This window comes from Tachyglossus aculeatus, chromosome 17 (genome assembly GCF_015852505.1).
Source record: "Tachyglossus aculeatus isolate mTacAcu1 chromosome 17, mTacAcu1.pri, whole genome shotgun sequence".
Classification (NCBI taxonomy): domain Eukaryota; kingdom Metazoa; phylum Chordata; class Mammalia; order Monotremata; family Tachyglossidae; genus Tachyglossus; species Tachyglossus aculeatus.
Window position 1 is genome coordinate 57,724,813 of NC_052082.1, and position 24,951 is coordinate 57,749,763.

General features: G+C 53.0%; 1 protein-coding gene across 1 annotated transcript in view; it reads right to left on the bottom strand.

Moving 5' to 3' along the window:
* Positions 1-24,951, bottom strand: part of CUX1 (cut like homeobox 1) — a 301,376-nt gene that overhangs the window by 109,149 nt on the left and 167,276 nt on the right. The window contains 1 exon segment of the mRNA XM_038759292.1: positions 15,954-16,032. Coding sequence (XP_038615220.1) covers positions 15,954-16,032 — 79 coding nt within the window.

Genomic DNA, 24,951 nt, shown 5'->3' on the forward strand with positions numbered 1-24,951 from the left:
GGAAGACAGGAGAGGGGGAAAAAGGGGGAAAGGGGTAGACAGGGAGAGGGGGAAGATGGGAGAGAGGGAAAGGAGAGGAGAAGGTGGGGAGAGAGGAAGACAGGAGAAGGGGAAAAAGGGGGAAGGGGAAGACAGGGAGAGGGGGAGAAGGGGAGAGAAAGAGACATCAACCCGGAGCCTTTCTCACCACGTTGGGAATTGTTTCCGGCTCCCTGGAGGGGCTCCCGAGGAGGGGGATAGGGGAAGCAACCGCAAGGCAGGGGGACACCCGGACCTGGCTATGGTGGTCTTTCCCAGACTGAGCCCCCTCCTTCCTCTCCCCCTCCCCCCCCCCGCCTTACCTCCTTCCCCTCCCCACAGCACCTGGATATATGTATGTACAGATTTATTACTCTACTTTACTTGCACATACTTACTATTCATTTTATTTTGTTAATATGTTTTGTTTTGTCGTCTGTCTCCCCCTTCTAGCCTGTGAGCCCGCTGTTGGGTAGGGACTGTCTCTAGATGTTGCCAACTTGGACTTCCCAAGCGCTTCCTCCCATTTTCCAGATGAGGTAACTGAGGCCCAGAGAAGTGAAGTGACTTGCCCAAAGTCACACAGCTGACAACTGGCAGAGCCGGGATATCTGTAATTTATTTTAATGTCTGTCTCCCCCTCTAGACTGAAAGCTCCTTGAGGACAGGGAACATGTCTACCAACTGTTTGTTGTACTCTCCCAAGTGCTCAGTACAGTGCTCTGCACGCAGTGAGTGCTCAATAAACATGGTTGATCGCATCCACGAGGTGCTCAGAACTAATACTAATAATAATAATGGCATTTATTAAGCGCTATGTGCAAAGCACTGTTCTAAGCGCTGGGGAAGTTACAAGGTGATCAGGTTGTCCCACGGGGGGCTCACAGTCTGAATCCCCACTTGACAGATGAGGGAACTGAGGCCCAGAGAAGTTAAGTGATTTAATAATAATGAATAATGATGGCATTTGTTAAGCGCTGACTATGTGCAAAGCACTGTTCTAAGCGCTGGGGAGGTTGCAAGGTGAGCAGGTTGTCCCACGGGGGGCTCACAGTCTTCATCCCCATTTGACAGATGAGGTAACTGAGGCCCAGAGAAGTTAAGTGATTTAATAATAATGAATAATGATGGCATTTGTTAAGCGCTATGTGCAAAGCACTGTTCTAAGCGCTGGGGAGGTTTCAAGGTGAGCAGGTTGTCCCACGGGGGGCTCGCAGTCTTCATCCCCATTTGACAGATGAGGTAACTGAGGCCCAGAGAAGTTAAGTGACTTAATAATAATGAATAATGATGGCATTTGTTAAGCGCTTACTATGTGCAAAGCACTGTTCTAAGCGCTGGGGAGGTTTCAAGGTGAGCAGGTTGTCCCACGGGGGGCTCACAGTCTTCATCCCCATTTGACAGATGAGGTAACTGAGGCCCAGAGAAGTTAAGTGATTTAATAATAATGAATAATGATGGCATTTGTTAAGCGCTGACTATGTGCAAAGCACTGTACTAAGAGCTGGGGCACTGTTCTTGCCCAAAGTCACCCAGCTGACAAGTGGCGGGGCCGGGATTTGAACCCGCGACCTCTGACTCCAAAGCCCGGGCTCTTTCCACTGAGCCACGCTGCTCCTCACGGTGCCAGTGGGTGAGTAGCACGGCAGGATCTTCGTTCTTTGCCGCGGTGTCAAGGAGGGACCAGACTCGCGGGGCACAGGGAGTGCCGTGGTTTGGAACAACGGGGAAAAACTCGGGAATGGATGTCACCAAGCTCCCGGGGAACGAGAGGGACCAGAACCCCGGCGGTGGGGGGAGGGATGCCCGGTGGAGCATGTTGCCAAGTTATGTTGCCAATTTGTACTTCCCAAGCGCTTAATACAGTGCTCTGCACATAGTAAGCGCTCAATAAATACGATTGATGATGATGGAGGCGGCCAAGCCGTGCGTTCTCCATCCCAGCTCGGCGCCGTTAATGAGAAACGCTAACCGGACGGACTTTGCCCTCCCAGCGATCCGAGCTAAACCGAATCAGCGGCACAGAACGTGACCTCCGCTGGCGGTCTGGAGCTGGGGAAAGGAGCCGGGAAGGGGGAAACGTCTGGAGGAGGTGGGGGCGATGGAGCCGTCCCGGAAGCCCCGCTACCAGGGTCCATTCATTCATTCATTCCATCGTATTTATTGAGCGCTTACTGTGTGCAGAGCACTGGACTCCGCGCTTGGGAAGTCCAAGTCGGCAACACAGAGAGACCTGCAGGCACCAGAAACTGTGCCCGCCGACTGGCAGCGTGGCTTTCCCCGCTTGGTGAGTGGATGGCACAGAGAAGCGGCGTGGCTCAGTGGCTTTGGAGTCAGAGGCCATGGGTTCGAATCCCGGCTCCGCCACATGTCTGCTGTGGGACCTTGGGCAAGTCACTTCACTTCTCTGAGCCTCAGTGACCTCATCTGTAAAAGGGGGATGAAGACTGTGAGCCCCACGTGGGACAACCTGATCACCTCGCATCCCCCCAGCGCTTAGAACGGTGCTTTGCACATAGTAAGCGCTCAATAAACACGATTGAATGAATGAATGAATGAATGGATCCAAGGATTCCGGCCTGCTCACAGCCCGCTCCCTGCTGATGGGAATCTTGCCCACCTCCTCCCATCAGACCACGGGCCCGAAAACCGACTCCTAAGTGGAAACCAGCCCTGGGCAATTCCACGCTCATCCATCGACGGTCGCTCTCTGCGTCCAGAGCGCTTGTACTAAGTGCCAGGGAGCATCACTGAGAAGCAGCGTGGCTCAGTGGAAAAGAGCACGGGTTTTGGAGTCAGAGGTCATGGGTTCAAATCCCGGCTCCACCAACTGTCAGCTGTGTGACTTTGTGCAAGTCACTTAACTTCTCTGTGCCTCAGTTACCTCAACTGTAAAATGGGGATTAAGAGCCCCCATGGGACAACCTGATCACCTTGTAACCTCCCCAGCGCTTACAATAGTGCTCTCCACATAGTAAGCGCTTAATAAATGCCATTATTATTATTATTATTATCCAATACAGGGACAGACATGGTGAATCTAAATCTCTGCTCTTCCCACAGCTTTGGTCCCGGTTGGAGGTGCTTTAAAAGCACTCCGGGATCAAGTCCCCATTTTCCTGTTGGTCACAGGCGGGACGGCCAGGCCTTTCTGCCGTGGGGGCCAGAGGGCCCCTTCCTCGATGGGGAAGGCCAGGGCCTTGGGGAGGGATCTCACCGGCCCTGAGGCGGGCGTTTGGTGCCAGTGCCAACCGTGGGGCACATCTAGGGATGGCACACGGAAGGCCCGGCTGGGCGGATTCTCCCAGGATACTGGAGAGAGCACATCCGAGTCCACGGGCTGCAGCCCTTCATTTTGCCGTACCTCGTTCTCGCCTGTCCCGCCATCGACCCCCGGCCCACGTCATCCCGTGGGTCCGGAATGCCCTCCCTCTGCCCATCCGCCAAGCTAGCTCTCTTCCTCCCTTCAAGGCCCTGCTGAGAGCTCACCTCCTCCAGGAGGCCTTCCCAGACTGAGCCCCTTCCTTCCTCTCCCCCTCGTCCCCCTCTCCATCCCCCCCATCTTACCTCCTTCCCTTCCCCACAGCACCTGTATATATATGTATATATGTTTGTACATATTTTTTTTACTCTATTTATTTATTTATTTATTTTATTTGTACATATCTATTCTATTTATTTTATTTTGTTAGTATGTTTGGTTTTGTTCTCTGTCTCCCCCTTTTAGACTGTGAGCCCACTGTTGGGTAGGGACTGTCTCTATATGTTGCCAATTTGTACTTCCCAAGCGCTTAGTACAGTGCTCTGCACATAGTAAGCGCTCAATAAATACGATTGATGATGATGATGATGTATATTTGTTTGTACATATTTATTACTCTATTTATTTATTTATTTTACTTGTACATAGCTATTCTATTTATTTTATTTTGTTAGTATGCTTGGTTTTGTTCTCTGTCTCCCCCTTTTAGACTGTGAGCCCACTGTTGGGTAGGGACTGTCTCTATATGTTGCCAACTTGTACTTCCCAAGCGCTTAGTACAGTGCTCTGCACACAGTAAGCGCTCAATAAATACGACTGATGATGACTGATGATTTTGCGGACCACCCCGCGTTCCCGGAAACACAGAGCCCGGCTGTCGGCCCTCAGGGACGGAGCAGCTCCGAGTTACGGGGGCAACCGGGTGAGGTGGGAAATACCCGCTCTTCTCTCACCGGCTCGGACAGCTGCCACCGGCCCCCGCCCGGCTGCTGGGGAGGTTGTCTCTCTCAGGACAACCCTGGCTGCCACCCAAAAATCCCTCCCCACTGGACACATATTACACATAATACATATTTACTACTCTATTTATTTATTTTGCTTGTACATTTCTATCCTATTTATTTTATTTTGTTGGTATGTTTGGTTTTGTTCTCTGTCTCCCCCTTTTAGACTGTGAGCCCACTGTTGGGTAGGGACTGTCTCTATGTATTGCCAATTTGTACTTCCCAAGCGCTTAGTACAGTGCTCTGCACATAGTAAGCGCTCAATAAATACGACTGATTGATTGATTGATTGGACACCTCACCCATCTCCTAACAGACACCGGCTCCCCATCCTCGGGCTGGCAAGGACCGCAGTGGCCCACGGAGTTCGGAAGCCAACGGGGGCTGGATCTCACATCGAATCCGCAACGCTCTCCGGCCCCCTACCCAGACCATTATTTCTGTCGGCGCAAATTCACAATTATGCCCCGGGACACCGGACCGTCATGTATTTCTCTCTGCGCTCCATCACGGCTCGGCGTGGGGCGGCCTAACCGGTCAGACAGCAGAGAACACAGGGGCCGCTGAAACCCCTTCGCGCCTTAAAACGTCCGCCGCACGCCTCGAGCATTTGGATTTTGTTTGGGGAGCTGTAGAAGGCGTTGCTGGAGTACCTGTTGGGCTTAATTTTTATTACTGGTATTAAAGGAACAGCTAATTACCCCCTGACAACATAATGGCTGTGGCGTGTTGGGGCTGGAACGGGAAACAATGGCTGCTGGCCCCTGCCAAACCCCAACCGGCACGCTGGTCTCGGGCATCCCGGCTCTCCGCCTCTTGACGACTTCCAACGCCGCCTCGGCGCCACGCGGGGCCGAGCCCTCTCCCGGGAGCGGCCGCCCTCGGACCTCGGCCTCCGCCGGGCCGCCCGGCTCCCCGTCCGACGTGCCGGCACGTGCTCCTCCCCCGTGACCGTTGAGCCCGTCCGCGGCGTTGCCACCCTCGCCGGGCGCTTAATCGTTTAATGGTCAATCCCCACGGCCCCTTGGAGGCCGGCGGCCATCGCGCACCTGACTCGGGGAGGCCGAGGAGGAACGGACGAGCGCGTCGCGACCTCGGTTTATCAAGCGTGCCTTCCCAGGAACTCGGGAAGCTTGATGTTAATGGTCATCGCCATCCCCTGCAACCCACCACCCGAGGCGGAAAGAGAATAAACGGGCATCCTCACCGCCTCCTGACATCAATCAATCAGTCAACCCTATCTACTGAACGATTACTGTGTGCACAGCTCTGTACTAAATAATAATAATGGCATTTATTAAGCGCTTGCTACGTGCAAAGCACTGTTCAAAGCGCTGGGGAGGTTACAAGGTGATCAGGTTGTCCCACGTGGGCTCACAGTCTTCATCCCCATTTGACAGATGAGGGAACTGAGGCCCAGAGAAGTGAAGTGACTTGCCCAAAGTCACACAGCTGGCAATTGGCGGAGCCGGGATTTGAACCTATGACCTCGGACTCCAGAGCCCGTGCTCTTTCCACTGAGCCAGGCTAAGTTCTTGGAAGAGTAATTGATTATGGTATTTATTAATTAGGGTGTCTGTTAAGCGCTTACTATGTGCAAAGCACTGTTCAAAGCGCTGGGGAGGTTACAAGGTGATCAGGTTGGCCCACGTGGGCTCACAGTCTTCATCCCCATTTGACAGATGAGGGAACTGAGGCCCAGAGAAGTGAAGTGACTTGCCCAAAGTCACACAGCTGGCAATTGGCGGAGCCGGGATTTGAACCTATGACCTCTGACTCCAGAGCCCGTGCTCTTTCCACGGAGCCACGCTAAGTTCTTGGAAGAGTAATTGATTATGGTATTTATTAATTAGGGTGTCTGTTAAGCGCTTACTATGTGCAAAGCACCGTTCTAAGCGCTGGGGAGGTTACAAGGTGATCAGGTTGTCCCACGGGGGGCTCACAGTCTTCATCCCCATTTTCCAGATGAGGGAACTGAGGCCCAGAGAAGTGAAGTGACTTGCCCAAAGTCACACAGCTGGCAATTGGCGGAGCCGGGATTTGAACCTATGCCCTCTGACTCCAGAGCCCGTGCTCTTTCCACTGAGCCAGGCTAAGTTCTTGGAAGAGTAATTGATTATGGTATTTATTAATTCGGGTGTCTGTTAAGTGCTTACTGTGTGCCGGGCACTGTACTAAGTGGAGAAGCAGCGTGGGTCAGTGGAAAGAGCCCGGGCTTTGGAGTCAGAGTTCATGGGTTCAAATCCCGGCTCTGCCACTTGTCAGCTGGGTGACTTTGGGCAAGTCGCTTCACTTCTCTGGGCCTCAGTTCCCTCATCTGGAAAATGGGGAGTAAGACTGGGAGCCCCCGTGGGACAATCTGATCTCCTTGTAACCTCCCCAGCGTTCAGAACAGTGCTTGGCACATAGTAAGCACTTAATAAAAAATGCCATTATTATTATTATTACTAAGTGATGATGATGGCATTTGTTAAGCGCTTACTATGTGCAAAGCACTGTTCTAAGTTCTTGGAAGAGTATGGTATTTATTAATTAGGGTATTTGTTAAGCGCTTACTGTATGCCGGGCACTGTACTAAGTGATGATGATGATGATGGCATTTGTTAAGTGCTTACTATGTGCAAAGCACTGTTCTAAGCGCTGGGGGGGATACGAGGTGATCTCGGCTCTGCCACTTGTCTGCTGTGTGACTTTGGGCAAGTCACTTCACTTCTCTGGGCCTCAGTTCCCTCATCTGTAAAATGGGGATTAAGACTGGGAGCCCCATGTGGGACAACCTGATCACCTCGTATCCACCCAGCGCTTAGAACAGTGCTTTGCACATAGTAAGCGCTTAACAAATGCCATTATTATTATTATTATTATTATTATTATTATTATTAGCCGGGCCACAGGTCACCAACAGCTGAAGTCATTTGATGGGCACGGAATCCGGCTCTGAGCCCACTGTTGGGTAGGGACTGTCTCTATATGTTGCCAACTTGTACTTACCAAGCGCTTAATACAGTGCTCTGCACACAGTAAGCGCTCAATAAATACGGTTGATGATGATGATGGATTATAAACTCCCCATGGACCGTAAGCTCCTTATGGGCAGGGAACGTGTGCGCTAACTCTGTTGTACTGTCCTCTCCCAAGCACTCAGAATAATAATAATGATGTCGGTATTTGTTAAGCACTCACTATGTGCCAAGCACTGTTCTAAGCGCTGGGGGTGGGGGAGACAAGGTGATCAAGCTTGTCCCACATGGGGCTCACAGTCTTCATCCCCATTTTACAGATGAGGGAACTGTGGCCCAGAGAAGAGAGGCGACTTGCCCAAAGTCACACAGCTGACAAGTGGTAGAGCCGGGATTTAATAATAATAATAATAATAATAATGATGATGGCATTTATTAAGCGCTTACTATGTGCAAAGCACTGTTCTAAGCGCTGGGGAGGTTACGAGGTGATCAGGTTGTCCCATGGGGGGCTCACAGCTTTCACCCCCATTTTCCAGATGAGGGAACTGAGGCCCAGAGAAGTGAAGCGACTTGCCCAAAGTCACTCAGCTGACAAATGGTGGAGCCAGGATTTGAACCCATGACCTCCGACTCCAAAGCCCAGGCTCCTGCCACTGAGCCACGCTCAACAAACACCATTGATTGATTGATGGTAGGGATCGTGTCTACCACCCGTGTTTTAAAGAACCTGTTTTAACGTGTTTTAAAGACACCCGTCCACATGTTTTGTTTTGTCATCTGTCTCCCCCTTCTAGACGTGAGCCCGTTGTTGGGTAGGGACCGGCTCTATCTGCTGCCAACTTGGACTTCCCAAGCGCTTAGTACAGTGCTCTGCACACAGAAAGCGCTCAATAAATACGATTGAAGGAATGAATGGATGAAAGAAGCAGCATGGCAGAACGGATAGCGCACAGGCCTGGGATTCAGAAGGACCTGGGCTCTAATCCCGGATTCATTTATTCATTCAATCGTATTTATTGAGCGCTTACTGTGTGCAGGGCACTGGACTAAGCGCTTGGGAAGTATAGGTTGGCAACATATAGAGACGGTCCCTACCCAACAGTGGGCTCACAGTCTAGAAGGGGGAGACAGACAACAAAATAAAACATTAACAAAATAAAATAAATAAATATGTACTAATAAAAGAAATAAATAAATAGAGTAATAAATGCATACAAACATATGTCCATATATACAGGTGCTGTGGGGAGGGGAAGGAGGTAAGGTGGGGGGATGGGGATCTGGATCTGTCACCTGTCTGCTGGGTGGCCCTGGGTAAGTCACTTCACTTCTCTGGGCTTCAGTTACCTGCCTCATCTATAAAATGGGGATTGAGACTGTGAGCCCACTGTTGGGTAGGGACTGTCTCTATATGATGCCAATTTGTACTTCCCAAGCGCTTAGTACAGTGCTCTGCACCCAGTAAGCGCTCAATAAATACGATTGAATGAATGAATGAATGAATGAATGAGCCCCGCGTGGGACTGGGACTGTGTCCAACTCAATTTGCTCGTATCCACCACAGCGCTTAGTACATGTGCTTGGCACATAATAGGCACTGAACAAATACCACTCTCTCCCAAGCGCTTAGTACAGTGCTCTGCACACAGTAAGCACTCAGTAAGTACCACTGACTGACTGAGATTAAAGCTTCTCCGTGAGCCAGTGTGACGGAAAACTCCACACGACTTCTTTCCGTCCTCAATATCAAGCGTTTAGTACAGTGCTGTGCATTCAGTAAGCGCTCGATAAATACGACTGAATGAATGAATTAATATTAATTACAATTATTATTATAAATTACTTATTCCTATTAATGTCCGTCTCCCCGCTAGACTGTAAGATCATTGTGGGCGGGGAGCTTGTTTGCTAATTCTGCTGGATTGTGCTCTCATCATCATCATCATCAATCGTATTTATTGAGCGCTTACTGTGTGCAGAGCACTGTACTAAGCACTTGGGAAGTCCAAGTTGGCAACATATAGAGACAGTCCCTACCCAACAGTGGGCTCACAGTCTAAAAAGTGCTCAGGTCGGTGCTCTGCACATAGTAAGCGCTCATGAAAATGATGCTTAGCAAAGTGCCCTCCATATCCGAAGCGCTCAATAAATACCACTGAGTGTGCTCCCATGGGGGTCCCAGCATGGCTGCCGCCCCGTCCCCAACTCGCCACCCCATTCATTCATTCATTCAGCTGTATTTATTGAGTGCTTACTGGGTGCAGAGAGAAGCAGCGTGGCTCAGTGGAAAGAGCCCCGGGTTTGGAGTCAGGGGTCATGGGTTCAAATCCCAGCTCTGCCAACTGTCAGCTGGGTGACTTTGGGCAAGTCACTTCACTTCTCCGGGCCTCAGTTCCCTCATCTGGAAAACGGGGATGAAGACTGTGAGCCCCTGTGGGACAACCTGATCACCTTGTAACCTCCCCAGCGCTTAGAACAGTGCTTTGCACATAGTAAGCGCTTAACAAATGCCATTATTATTATATTAAGCGCTTGACCCCATCCCGCCGCCCCTTGGCAGGGAGCGGGTGCTTCCCCCTGCCCCCCTGCCTCTTCACAAGCCCGCCTTGGGTGATGCCATCACGTCCCCGCGCGCGCTACTTTGCGCCGGGACACGGGAGGCTAATGGAATCATACGATTCCATAATTAACCCAGCTGTCTCATTAAGAAAATCAACTGGAATTCAGGGCGTAATTAGTCATACGGCAATTAGCATGCTGATGAGCAACTGATGAAAAGCCGGCTCGATATGGAGGGGGCCGGGACCACCCTGGCTGCTTGCACGGGGAGGGTGAGGAGGGGAGACGGGAACGCGACGGACAGACTTACGGCCTCACGCATGTGGGCGCACACACAACGCCGTAAGCCCAGGCGTGAACCCGCGTACACACAGTCGCACAAACACACACCCACCCTTCAATCAATCAATCGTATTTACTGAGCGCTTACTGTGTGCAGAGCACTGGACTAAGCGCTTGGGAAGTACAAGTCAGGTGAGGAAAAACGACTCATTTTATCGGTTCAAATCCCAGCTCCGCCAATTGTCAGCTGGGTGACTTTGGGCAAGTCACTTAACTTCTCTGTGCCTCAGTTACCTCATCTGTAAAATGGGGATTAAGACTGTGAGCCCCATGTGGGACAACCTGATCACCTTGTAACCTCCCCAGCGCTTAGAACAGTGCTTTGCACATAGTAAGCGCTTAATAAATGCTATTATTAAACACACACCCACCCTTCAATCAATCAATCAATCAATCGCATTTACTGAGCACTTCCTGTGTGCAGAGCACTGGACTAAGCGCTTGGGAAGTACAAGTCAGGTGAGGAAAAACGACTCATTTTATCGGTTCAAATCCCAGCTCCGCCAATTGTCAGCTGGGTGACTTTGGGCAAGTCGCTTCACTTCTCTGGGCCACAGTTCCCTCATCTGTAAAATGGGGATTAAGATTGTGAGCCCCCCGTGGGACAACCTGATCACCCTGTAACCTCCCCAGCGCTTAGAACGGTGCTTTGCACATAGTAAGCGCATAAAAAATGCCATTATAAATCTATATATATTTATATATATATTTATATATAAATATATAAATGCCATTATTATAATTTCCCCAAGGTTCACCTGACCAAAGCTTCCTCCCCACCTGGACGATCGCTGCCGCCCGGGGTGTCCGGGAAGGGAGAAGAGTCGAGTGGGATGGACACCGAGCTGAGGTCGCTCTGCCTGGCTGCCGGGGGCTTCATTCATTCAATCGTATTTATTGAGCGCTTACTGGGTGCAGAGCACTGAACTAGGCGCTTATCATCATCATCATCATCACTCGTATTTATTGAGCGCTTACTGTGTGCAGAGCACTGTACTAAGCGCTTGGGAAGTCCAAGTTGGCAACATATAGAGACAGTCCCTACCCAACAGTGGGCTCACAGTCGAAAAGGGGGAGACAGAGAACATGATCCTGCGGCCTTTCCCGCACCAGTCCCCGGGGAAGCGTCAGGAAACGCTTGGGCATCGAGAGGGACTTTTTGGAAGTTGGAGCTGCGGGGCTATTTCGTCTAAGAGTGGGGAACGCGTGACTTTTTTCTTTTATGGCATTTATTAAGCACTTACTATGTGCAAAGCACTGTTCTAAGCGCTGGAGTAGATACAGGGTATCAGGTTGTCCCCCGTGGGGCTCACGGGGCAGCCAACCTACTCTGCCCTTGGACTGGGGCACCCTGAGTTAGAAGAGCCTTTGACTCGGACGAGGACCCTGCTGCGTACTCTCTCTTGGCGTTCAGTACAGTTCTCCGCACACAGAAGTTAAACCTGAATAAACGGCTATTCCTCCTCAGAAAGCCCCCCTGTTGCCATCACCTCGGACGGTGAGGTCAGGGGTCATTTCCTGCAAGCCCCGTTACGCTCTGGAGGCTTTGCTGGAGAAGCAAAGGAGGCTGGAGGAGCAGCGTGGCTCAGTGGAAAGAGCCCGGGTTTTGGAGTCAGAGGTCATGAGTTCAAATCACCACTTGGGCAAGTCACTTCACTTCTCTCTGCCTCAGTTCCCTCATCTGCCAAGTGGGGATGAAGACTGTGAGCCCCCCGTGGGACAACCTGATCACCTTGTAACCTCCCCAGCGCCAAGAATAGTGCTTTGCACATAGTAAGCGCTTAATAAATGTCATTATTATTATATTATTATTATTTGCTCCACAGGAACCGGGAGGCATCACGTCCAGAGTGAGAACATGACAGCTTTAACAGCTCTATGGCTCCAGCTAACTCTTTGGTGTTGGGTTTCTTTTATCCCGACTCTTAAAATACATTTCTTTTTTTTTCTCGGGGGGGTGGGGTGGGGGATGACTCTTTGAGTGTGGGTGGGCGTTATAATTTCCTCTGCTTAAGACAATGTGCCGAGAATGAATCCAATCCTCGCTCCCCCCATGATGATGGCTCCCGAAGGGGACCCACCTCGGAAGGAAGGAAGGAAGGAAGGAAGGGAGGGAGCGTCGAACATGAGGCCGAACGGACGGAAATCCCGACGGCTGCCGCTTCTTTCGCCTTTGACGGCGGGCCCCGGCGGGCCTCTTCGCCTCGGGCCCCAGACCCGCTCTTCGGTCCAAGGATGCCCTCGCCCGCTCCCCGAGCTGGGCTTCCTCTGAGCCCCGCTCTGTGCTCTCTCTCGCTCTTTCTCATGACCTCTGACCTGGCCGTGAAGCTTCAAACAGTCCCCCAGAAACCTGCTCATGCCAGGCAGGACCTCAGACGGGCGTCTAACCGGAGGCGGCGGGGCCCGGAGGAAAGAGTTTGGTCTAGTCCCCGGGGGCCCTGGGTCTGCTGGGTGACCTCGGGCACGCCCGTGACCTCTCTGGCTCCCCGAAGAGGGGGACGCCACCTCGGGCCCAGCCTCCTCCGCTTCCTCCCGCTGAACCCCGGCCTCCCACCTCTCTCCCCTCCCCTGGCCTTCCCGCCTCGGTGGCGGCGAGTGCTCAGAGGTCAGCACGGTGCCCGGCACCCGGAAGGCTCTCCACCGATACCGCCGCTCGATCGATTTCGGGGAACCGCCGGCCGCTGGCGACCGTCCCCGTGGTCCGGCGGCCGGGCGTTCTGACAGCGGCAGGCGCCTCGAGGGGGTCGTGCTGCGGGGAAGCGGATCGACGAGACCCGCGGTCCCGGTGGCGAGCGCGCAACGGGGTCGTGCGGCCGGTGGTACGAGGGTCCAGCCTGGATGGGCTGGCTCGGTAAGCTGGGGGGCAAGAGACATCTTCGGGAGAGGGCCGGGAAGCCCCTCAGCCGGTGCCCGTGGAGAACCAGGGGGCGGGGGGCACGGGCTGCTCCCTCATCCCGCTGGACGATAACCAGTCTCTTCTCCAATGGCCGAAACCAGTGACCGTCCCAGTGGGCGACTGGTGAAGCCAAATCTACCGCAGACTGGGGTGAGGGGGAGAGGGGAGATTATGAGGAATCCCCCCCCCGCACCACCCCACCCACTGACACACTAAAGGGACGGCGCAAACACCTCACACCCGATGGTTCTTTCAAACGGGACGAGTGGAACCCGTGCCTCAGTTACCTCATCTGTACGATGGGGATTAAGACTGTGAGCCCCACGGGGGACAACCTGATCACCTTGTAAACTCCCCAGGGCTTAGAACAGTGGTTTGCACGTAGTAAGCGCTTAATAAATGTCATTATTATTATTAATAATGGTATTTGTTAAGCGCTTACTCTGTGCCAGGCGCTGTACTAAGCGATGGGGAGCATACTAGCAAATCCAGTTGCCAGAGCTTAATACATGCCATTATTATTATTAATAAGTGCTTGGGAAAGTACAACAGAGATGGTGGACCCAATCCATGCCAACCAGGAGTGGAGGAAGGCGGAGGGGCCGCAGAACCCAGGAATCTCTTCCTCAGGGGGTCCCTGGGCGGATGGGGTCCTCCTCCCGAGTCATTCATTCATTCATTCATTCATTCATTCATTCAATTGTATTTATTGAGCGCTTTCTGTGCACTCTTGAGCGTACTCTTTTAGACTGTGAGCCCACTGTTGGGTAGGGACTGTCTCTATATGTTGACAACTTGGACTTTTCAAGCGCTTAGTACAGTGCTCTGCACACAGTAAGCGCTCAATAAATACGATTGAGTGAATGAATGAATGTGTGCAGAGCACTGTACTAAGTGCTTAGCACTGTACTGTCAGCGCGGGACCCCCCAAGAAACCCTCCGCCACCGCGGAGACCAGGGTGGGGTTCCCAGCCCCGAGGACTGGGAACTGCTTAAGCACCCGGCCCTACCGGAAAAACACGCATCCCCTCCCCTGCCCCTCTGCCACTCTACTGGGGACTTCGACTCCCGCACAGTTATTGGGACGTAAATAACGGACGGCAAACGGCTGGATCCAAAATTCGCCCTGGCCGGGGGCTCCGACTCCTCAGCGTCCCGCACGCGACAGTGAGAAAAACACCTAAAGGCACCGTGTGGGAAGGACCAAAAGGCGAGTCAGGGTTTGAGAAACTGAAGGGATAGGGACGATCCAGTAACGGCTAAGGGAGGGCAGCAACACAAAGCATGAAGTGGCTTTAGTGGATAAAGACCGGCCCGGGAGTCAGAAGGACCTGGGTTCTAATCCTGGCTCTACCACATGTCTGCTGTGTGACCTTGGGCTGTCACTTTGCTTCCCTGGGCTTCACAGAGCTTTGCACATAGTAGGCGCTTAATAAATATTATTATTATTATTATTATTATTATTATTATTATTATTATTATTATTGTTATTAGCTGTAAAATAGGGATAAGAGTGTGAGCCCCATGTGGGACAGGTACTGTGTCCAAACTGATTAACTTATATCTACCCAGAGCTCAGAACGGTGCTTGGCACAGAGTAGAGCTTAACAGCGTGAGAAGCAGTGTGGCTCAGTGGAAAGAGCCTGGCCTCTGGAGTCAGAGGTCAAGGGTTCAAATCCCGGCTCTGCCAATTGTCAGTTGGGTGACTTTGGGCAAGTCACTTCACTTCTCTGGGCCTCAGTTCCCTCATCTGGAAAATGGGGATTAAGACTGTGAGCCCCAAGTGGAACAACCTGATTACCTTGTATCCCCCCAGCGCCAAGAACTATGTATTTTGCACATGGTAAGCACTTAACAAATACCGTCATCATTATTATTATTAACAGGCATTATTATTATTATTATTATTGCTGTTAATAATAATGACAACACCGTGGAAGAGGAGGGGTGGTCATATCCACGGGGAAAAGAACATCCATTGATTGATTGATTGATTGAATGATTGGCCCCCCTCCCCCTGCTCCCAGGCGGTAAGCTCCTGGTTGGCATGGACTGGGTCCACCATCTCTGTTGTACTTTCCCAAGCACTTATTATTATTAATAATAAAAATAATGATAATAATAATGGCATTTATTAAGTGCTTACTATGGGCAAAGCACTGTTCTAAGCACTGGGGAGGATACAAGGTGATCAGGTTGTCCCCCGTGGGGCTCACAGTCTTAATCCCTATTTTACAGATGAGGTCACTGAGGCCCAGAGAAATGAAGTGACTTGCCCAAGGTCACCCAGCTGACAAGTGGCGGAGCCGGGATTAGAACCCACGACCTCTGACTCCCAAGCCCGGGCTCTTTCCACTGAGTCACGCTGGCTCTGCTAACAGTAAATGCCCCCTTTACACTACAACCTCATTGTGGGAAGGGAATGTGTCTGTTCATCGTTCTACTGACCTCTCCCAAGCCTTAGTCCAGTGCTCTGCACACAGTATGCGCTCAATAGATACGATGGAATGAATAAATCCCACTGACGGATTGACTGACCGCCTCAGTCCTCAGGTGCTCAGAACATCCCACAGCCGCCTTACAATTCCTACCACCGGAGCACAGGCTCCCAGCCATATCTCCCTCCCCCATTTCCAATGATTTCTGCCTCGGTGTCCCCACTAGCCCGCAAGCTCCTTGAGGGCGGGAATCCTCCCTATTAATTCTACTGCATCCTCCCAAGCGCTCAGCAAGGCGCACAGCGCTGACTCCTCACCACGAGCGTGGGGTGAAAAGGGGATGGGGATTTTAGGCGAGGGGCTCTCGCCTTCAGAGCATAGCAGGCGCTCAATAAACGCAGCCGCTGGGGCGAACGGCTAGGACCCGCGCTTGGCTCCGACCGAGAGGACAGGGATCGACCCCCGGCTTACCTGGAACGTCAATTAATCTCTTATAGACATTCAAGAAGGCAGCCTCTGCTTCTTTGCTTCTTTTACTCAGTGCATCAATCTAAAGGGGAGGGCAGAAAACAGAAATCTCAGATTTGTTCGTGAACAGAAAAAGCATCTCACCTCCACCCGGGTCGGGGACCCAATCGGCTCCTGACGTCTCCGAGCACCTGCTGGGCTCGGGAGGGTCTGATGGGAAGCGGAAGAGGAATGGGTTCTTCTCTTCTCGACTGTGAGCCCACTGTTGGGTAGGGACCGTCTACGTTGCCAACTTGGACTTCCCAAGCGCTTAGTCCAGTGCTCTGCACACAGTAAGCGCTCAATAAATACGATTGAATGAATGAATGGGTTACTCCGGCCCGGGCGGAGGGCGTTGAGAGTTTGGGGCAAACACAAACACCAGGGCCAATTGGAAATGCCAACTGCTAGAAACGAGTGGCCAAGACACAGCGTGGCCCAGTGGATAGAGAACGGGCCCGGGGGTCGGAAGCTCTGCCGCTTGTCTGCTGCGTGACCTTGGGCAAGTCACTTCACTTCTCCGGGCCTCATTTCCCTCACCTGTAAAATGGGGATTAAGACCGTGAGCCCGATGTGGGACAGGGACTGCTGTGTCCAACCCGATTATCTTGTGTCTACCCCAGCGCTTAGAACAGTGCCTGGCACATAGTAAGCTCTTAACAAGTACCATCGCTATTATAATTATTCACCGCCTGGTACTCGGAAGGTCTCCCCTTCCTGCCTTGCCGGAAGCTCAGAGCAGAACACACCAGGGAGAAGCATTGTGGCTCAGTGGAAAGAGCCCGGGCTTTGGAGTCAGAGGTCATGGGTTCGAATCCCCACTCCACCACGTCTGCCGTGTGACCTTGGGCAAGTCACTTCACTTCTCTGAGCCTCAGTTACCTCATCTGTAAAATGGGGATGAAGACTGTGAACCCCACATGGGACAACCTGATCACTTTGTATCCCCCCCAGCGCTTAGAACAGTGCTTTGCACATAGTAAGTGCTTAACAAATGCCAACATTATTATTACCAGGGGCTCTGCAGCGGGGACAAAAGAGGCTCAAAGGGGGGTTGCCATCCGGCTATATTTTGCTGGTCCCCGAAGAGTGGCCTCCCCAGCTCCCTCGTCCCCACGAAGCGCCCTGTGGAGTCTGCCCCTTCCATGTGCCGAGGAAGCCCCCTCGGCCCCATGAGGTGGCTCTGGCCGCCCGGGCCCGAGGATGGCTCCGACACCCTGGGAAACCCCTCTCCCACCCGGCTAACCGTGTTTCCCCCCCCCCGCCTTCCCCGATATCATCGCGGAAACAAGGCCGGCCGACCATTTCTACAGGATGTGGGCCCTTCAAGAATGCGGGATTCTACATGCCTGGAGTTCTCTTTCGCTGGAGGGTCGACTCAGTGGAAAGGACAGGAAACTGCAGATCCCTTTTCCTGGCTCTACAGCCACACTGTCTTCTCTGGCTAAATCCCTTTTGCAGGGAGGCGGGGGAGTGTTGGTCCCCGCTGCCTATGCGGCCCGGCTGGGGCGTTCACCACGCGGGATTCAGTCCCCGCTAACCCAGAAGGAGTGAGATGTGGCGAGTCAGAGAGAAGGAAGTGGGGTTGCGGGGTCCCCTCCGTACTCTTGACAGCCCTCGAGTGCAGGATTTGCTGCACCTTTTCTCCTACCGGCCCCCCGCCCACCAACCAGGGAGACCAGCTTACGGGAAAAATGAAAAGTCTAGGAGAATTCCAGAGGGGAACGCGGCTTGGGGACGGAAAACCACGTGGGGATGGGAGAAGAGATTTGGACAAGGCGGGAGGGGTCCTGCGGGCTCAGGGGGAACCAGACGAGTTAGCGGGGGTCACCAGTTAATAATAATAATGATAATGATAGCATTTATTAACCGCTTACTATGTGCCAATCACTGTTCTAAGCACTAGGGAGGTTACCGGGTGATCAGGTTGTCCCACGTGGGGCTCACAGCCTTCAGCCCCATTTTACAGATGAGGTATCTGAGGCCCAGAGAAGCGAAGCGACTTGCCCAAAGTCACACAGCTGACAAGCGGTGGGGCCGGGACTTGAACCCATGACCTCTGACTCCAAAGCCCGGGCTCTTTCCACTGAGCCACGCTGCCCGGTTGAGTGGAGAGATGAAGACACCTGGGCGACGTTCGGTCCTCAGATCAGGGGCCGATCCACACGAGCGGATGTGCGTCTGCCCGGCTCCGAAGCGTCGCGGGGCCAGCCGGCCGCCCCGACTCTGCTGCCCTGGGGCTGCCGGAGGCCAGTGTGGGGGCCTATCCAATAGCCAGGCAGAAAGCCACCATTCTGGGCATTCTCCATCCCAACTGGAAGGCTTCAGGTCTGGCCAGAGGCCTGGGGCGGGCGAAGCCGCGAGTCCCTGCTCCGACAGCCACGTCATCCTCGTCATCCTCCTGCCCACGTCCTCCCCCGGGCCTGGAATGCCCTCCCTCTGCCCCTCCGCCAAGCTAGCTCTCTTCCTCCCTTCAAGGCCCTGCTGAGAGCTCACCTCCTCCAGGAGGCCTTCCCAGACTGAGCCCCTTCCTTCCTCTCCCCCTCGTCCCCCTCTCCATCCCCCCATCTTACCTCCTTCCCTTCCCCACAGCACCTGGATATATGTATATATGGTTGCACATATTTATTACTCTATTTATTTATTTATTTTACTTGTACATTTCTATCCTATTTATTTTATTTTGTTGGTATGTTTGGTTCTGTTCTCTGTCTCCCCCTTTTAGACTGTGAGCCCACTGTTGGGTAGGGACTGTCTCTATGTGTTGCCAATTTGTACTTCCCAAGCGCTTAGTACAGTGCTCTGCACATAGTAAGCGCTCAATAAATACGATTGATTGATTGATTGATTGACAGCCATAGGGGCCACGGTGGAGGGGGCCGGGAGGACAGCCCTGGCCCGGAAAGCCGGACCAGCTGCCCGACTCCGGGGACAGACAGCATTCCTTGCTCTTTTTGTACTCTTCTGTCAAGTCGGTCCCCCACCAGTCCCCGCCCCCAACTTGCTCACCCACTCCAAATCTGACAGGCTGCTTAATTTCTCTATTTTTAATCCCCACGGTACAGATGTAACTAAATTCTGTGCGAAAGTATGAAATGCTCTGCATATTTTATTCACACTTTCAAAAATGCGCCTGCCATTTGAACGTGGGCCTTATTTCTGAACTCTCCGGGGGTTCGTTTTTAACATGTGCCTTTTCCAAAGGCAGTTTACGCTTTCTCCTTTTGGGGAACTGTGATCCGCTGAGACCGTCGTCAGCTCCTTGAGGGTATGGATCCTGCTAACTAACTCTGTCGTACTTTTCCCAGCGCTCGGTACAGTGGCCCGAAACAGAGGGAGCACTCCATAAATGCTACAGATTGACTGACTCCTGGCTGTTTTCGGCGGGGAATCAGGGATCGGGGTGGTTAGCGTTTCCCCGTTTTCTCCTCGCTCACAATTCCGGAACCGGACGGCCCCACTCGAGTTACAGAATTCTCCGGCTGGTCACACGTTCCTCATGAGGCTGATTTCTTTCGTTTGAGACCAGTGATCCAAAAATGACAAATTCCCCCAATTTTTCGATCGGCGAAAGCTCTCGACCCTTGGGATTTGAACAAAGACTCTGAGACACGGTTGGTTGTAAGCTCCTCCTAGATGGAAAGCTTTGAGGGCTGGGATTTGGTCTACCAACGCCATAGACAGTGTACTCTCCCAAGCGCTTGGCACAGCGTTCTGCACGTAGCAAGCGCTCCATAAGTACCAGCGAGCCAGCTCCGTACAAGCCGGAGAAGCAGCGTGGCTCAGTGGAAAGAGCCTGGGCTTTGGAGTCAGAGGTCACGGGTTCAAATCCCGGCTCCGCCAATTGTCAGCTGTGTGACTATGGCAAGTCACTTCACTTCTCTGGGCCTCAGTTACCTCATCTGTAAAATGGGGATGAAGACTGTGAGCCCCCCGTGGGACAACCTGATCACCTTGTAACCTCCCCAGTGCTTAGATCAGTGCTTTGCACAGAGTAAGCGCTTAATAAATGCCATCACCTTTACTATTATCATTATTATTACCACTGATTGATAAGCGAGTCGGAATGCACGATCTGCAGGGCCCGTCAGCTTGGAAACGCTCTTGCCCGTGAGCACGTTACCGCTGAGAGGAAGGGCCCGGGGGTCTCCGAACGGGGAGGGTTCGGCCACCCCCCACTTGGGAAGGGTTCATTCATTTATCCAATCGTATTTATTGGGCGCTTACTGTGTGCAGAGCACTGTACTAAGCGCTTTCTGCCTCAACCACCAGTTGGGCCCGGCTTCTCGTTTCCACTGTATCTCGGGAGACGGCATGGGCCCGGCTGGAAGAACCTTCCAAACTGAACTGAGCTGTTCCATCGTTGTCCGTCGCCCCCGTCCAAGCCGGTGCTTCCCTAGACGGTCCGGACTGATCTTTCCTGGGCCTCCAACAGAATTGGGGAGCACAACGCCCCAGCCAGTCAGTGGAGCCGATTCGCCATTCTCCCGGTTTTCCTGTCTCTTCCGCCGTCGGCTAGACATCCCCTGCTTAGTTCTCCGGGTCGTGCTGAGGCCGGGGCTTCCCGAATCCTGTCGGTGGAAAACCGGCCTGTGCGGTGGCCACTCCCCAAGGGACGCCGGGAGACGCCGTGCCTTTGACGTCGCCAAACTCGACCCGGGACCTGGGATGCGACGGCAGGGTGGGAAGAACGCGGAGGGGGCTCTTCTTCCCCCGGTCATCCGGGCCCCTCGGCCGCTAGCTGACAGGACTTTGGAGTCAGTGACCTCCTGAAACCACGAACTCCGGATCGTTCGACAAGCGCCTCGGTTTGGTGGGGCTCGTGCCGGGCCGGTGTTGACGCCCGACCTGAAGTGGACGGGACGCTGGCCCGGGATCCGGACACGTGCCATCGACTTCCACAACATGGACCGATTTGTTACCACTCGGGCCCGCTGCCGCCTCCAAAGCTCCCGCTCCGTCCCGACCGCTTATTTCTGACCACAAAATTACATCGGTTCGACTGAGAGCCGCTTGGGGTCCTGAAGAGGTTAACTTCTGGAGAGCTTGGCCGCTGGCCAGCCCCTATACTAGACGCCGGGGCTAGTACCACCACGGCACCCGGGCCGGCCGTGATTAATAGACTGCTGAATCCGCTCCTTTCCACATCCACACGCACTGTTCACTCCCTTCGCTTCCATAGATCACGGGCTTATCCTCCAGATATCTGACTGAAATTGAATTTGGCTTCTCTCTCAACCGTTCATTTCCTATGTTATGCAAGGTTATAAACTTTTTCTGCATGAGCAGAACCAAACCAGCTGCAGCTTTGGAGGAGAAAATGTGTTTTCCATCAGGAAGCTGGCCTGAACGCTTAACCGCAGTTCTGCTGCCGCCCCTAATTGAGTCGTCCTAGGCTGAGCCTGGGTCAGACGGGGCATTAATTAGGGCCTTTGAAATTACCGCCAGGAAATGAAAGGAGAAAAGGGCGGCGCCGAAGTCCTCGGAGGGCCGTCCCCCCAAATCCCCTTCCTCCGGGGTGGCGGGAGGGAGGGCGGGAGATTAAGCAGGGCAGGAAGGGCCGAAGCTGGCCGAGTTCAGCTTCCGGGTTCCATCCTCCAGGCCCCAGGCCGGCAGCATCCTCTTCCCAACCGGGACCGGGTCCGTGGGGTCCGGAGGGCGGGCCATGGGAAATCCTTCTGGCGCCCGAAGCCTCGGACCCCAAACCCCAAACCTCCCCGGCGTACCCAGTCCTGCTGGCTGCATCCATCCGAGCCGGGGGGTCAGTCAGTCAATCGTATTTATTGAGCTCTTACTGTGTGCAGAGCCCTGTACTAAGCGCTTGGGAAGTCCAAGTTGGCAACATATAGAGACAGTCGCTACCCAACAGTGGGGTGTGGGCAGTGTGTGTGGGGGGTGGCCGGGCGGCTTTCGGTTGGGACCTCTCTGCCAACGATGGATGCACAGAATAATCATAATAATAATGATGGCATTTATGAAGCGCTTACTAAGTGCAAAGCACTGTTCTAAGCGCTGGGGAGGTTACGAGGCGATCAGGTTGTCCCACGGGGGGCTCACAGTCTTCACCCCCATTTTCCAGATGAGGCCCAGAGAAGTGAAGTGACTTGCCCAAAGCTGACAAGTGGCGGAGCTGGGATTTGAACCCACGACCTCTGACTCCAAAGCCCGGGCTCTTTCCACTGAGCCACGCTGCTTCTCTTTGATGATGAGTGATCATCTATCTCATCACCACTCAGTCACGCTCTCTCTCCCCCTCCTCCACTGGGCCCTTCCTACGCTCCTGCCTATCTCTCAATCAATCAATCAATCAATTGTATTTATTGAGCGCTTACTGTGTGCACAGCACTGTACTAGGCGCTTGGGAAGTCCAAGTTGGCAACATCTAGAGACAGTCCCTACCCAACAGTGGGCTCACAGTCTAGAAGGGGGAGACAGAGAACAAAACCAAACATACTAACAAAATAAATAAATGGAATAGATATGAACAAGTAAAATAAATAGAGTAATAAATATGTACATACATATATACAGGTGCTGTGGGGAAGGGAAGGAGGTACAACGGGGGGGATGGAGAGGGGGAAGAGGGGGAAAGGAAGGAAGGGGCTCAGTCTGGGAAGGCATCCTGGAGGAGGTGAGCTCCCAGTAGGGCCTTGAAGGGAGGAAGAGAGCTAGCTTGGCGGATGGGCAGAGGGAGGGCATCAACGTGTCTCCGTTGGAGGACACGGCCCCCCGAGCCAGGGTGGGCGCCGGGGGGACAGGAGGTCACTTCTGACCAAGGGAAGCCCCCGGGCTGGTGGGGGTCTCCCAGAAACACGTAACTCGCCGGGCGATCTCGGCCCCTCTGACCCCTGCCCGACTTGGGTTTAGTGTGGAGGGGGCCCGGCTTAAGCGCTTAGTACAGTGCCCTGCACACAGTAAGCGCTCCATAAGTACGACTGAATGAATGAATCCGTGCGGAGGGTTCAATCCCGCTCTTCCCAGAAGGAAGCGGTCAACCACTCGGCCGCTGCGGATGGGTTTTTTCCCCGCCCCGCTGGGCGGTGAGGCCCAGTGGAGAGGGCCCGGTGCTCCGTGTCAGGTGACTCAAGCTCCGGTCCCGGCTGCCCCCGCGCCGGCCTGCTGCGTGATCTCGGAAAGTCACTTTTTCTTTTATAATGGCATTTGTTAAGCGCTTGCTATGTGCCAGCCACTGTACTAAGCGCTGGGGTGGCTACAAGTCCTTTCACTTCTCTGTGCCTCAGTTACCTCATCTGGAAAATGGGGATTAAGACTGTGAGCCCCCCGTGGGACAATCTGATCACCTTGTAACCTCCCCAGAGCTTAGAACAGTGCTTTGCACATAGTAAGCGCTTAATAAATGCCATTATTATTATTATTATTATTACAAGCAAATTAGGTTGGACACAGTCCCCATCCCACATGGGGATCACGGTCTCAATCCCCATTTTCCAGATGAGGCAACTGAGGCCCGGAGAAGTGAAGTGACTCGCCCCAGGTCACAAAGCAGACAAATGGCAGAGCTCCCAGGCTCGTGCTCTATCCATTACACCAGGCTGCTTCTCCTGTTGTACTGAACGCACAACAGGTTTGGCCACCATTCTGATGATGATGATGATGACGGTATTTGTTAAGCGCTTACTATGTGCAAAGCACTGTTCTAAGCGCTGAGGAGGTTACAAGGTGATGAGGTTGTTCCACGGGGGGCTCACAGTCTTAATCCCCATTTTACAGACGAGGTAACTGAGGCCCAGAGAAGTGCAGTGACTTGCCCCAAGTCACACAGCTGGCAGTTGGCGGAGCCGGGATTGGAACCCGTGACCTCTGACTCCAAAGCCCGGGCTCTTTCCACTGAGCCACGCTGCTTCTCCGTTTCCCACTTGGGGTTCCCAGTCACTCACAGTTTACAGTTGAGGCAACTGAGGCACGGAGAAGTGAGGTGACTTGCCCAAGGACACCTGGCAGTCAAACGACAGAGTCGGGATTAGAACCCAGGTTCTTCCGACGCCCAGGCTTGTGAAACACCCACTAGGCCGCACTGCTTCTGCTGACTCGGAGATAGATGGGGGAAGCCCCCAGTGGAAACCCATGCTGACTTTCTGTCCCAAAAGGTCAGATGTGAGCCCACTGTTGGGTAGGGACCGTCTCTATATGTTGCCAACTTGTACTTCCCAAGCGCTTAGTACAGTGCTCTGCACACAGTAAGCGCTCAATAAATACGATTGACTGATTGATTGATTGATCAAGGCCCTACTGAGAGCTCACCTCCTCCAGGAGGCCTTCCCAGACTGAGCCCCTTCTTTCCTCTCCCCCTCGTCCCCCTCTCCACCCCCCCATCTTACTTCCTTCCCTTCCCCACAGCACCTGTATATAACGTATAGATGTTTGTACATATTTATTACTCTATTTATTTATTTATTTTACTTGTACATATCTATTCTATTTATTTTTTGTCAGTATGTTTGGCTTTGTTCTCTGTCTCCCCCTTTTAGATTGTGAGCCCACTATTGGGTAGGGACTGTCTCTATATGTTGCCAACTTGGACTTCCCAAGAGCTTAGTACAGTGCTCTGCACACAGTAAGCGCTCAATAAATACGACTGATTGCTTGATTGATAAGGGCAAATGGCTTTTCTGGTGACTAAGCCAACCCTTGCCATTCGTTCATTCATTCATTCAATCGTATTTAGTGAGCGCTTACCGTGTGCAGAGCACTGGACTAAGCGCTAGGGAAGTACAAGTTGTCAGTGCGGCTGAGGGGCGAATGGAGAGCGTTTCTTTGCCCTGAGTAACAATCATAACCGTCACGGCTCCGCCCGTGGAGGAGAAAGATTTCCGAAGCTACGGAGAGTTGCCTCTCCACTATCTGTTTCCCAGCTTGCCCGCTCGGCTTGACTACTCACCCTGCCTTTGTCTGAACATGCTCCCCCATGGCCTCAAAGCGTTCCCCACAAGCCCCCTCCTCC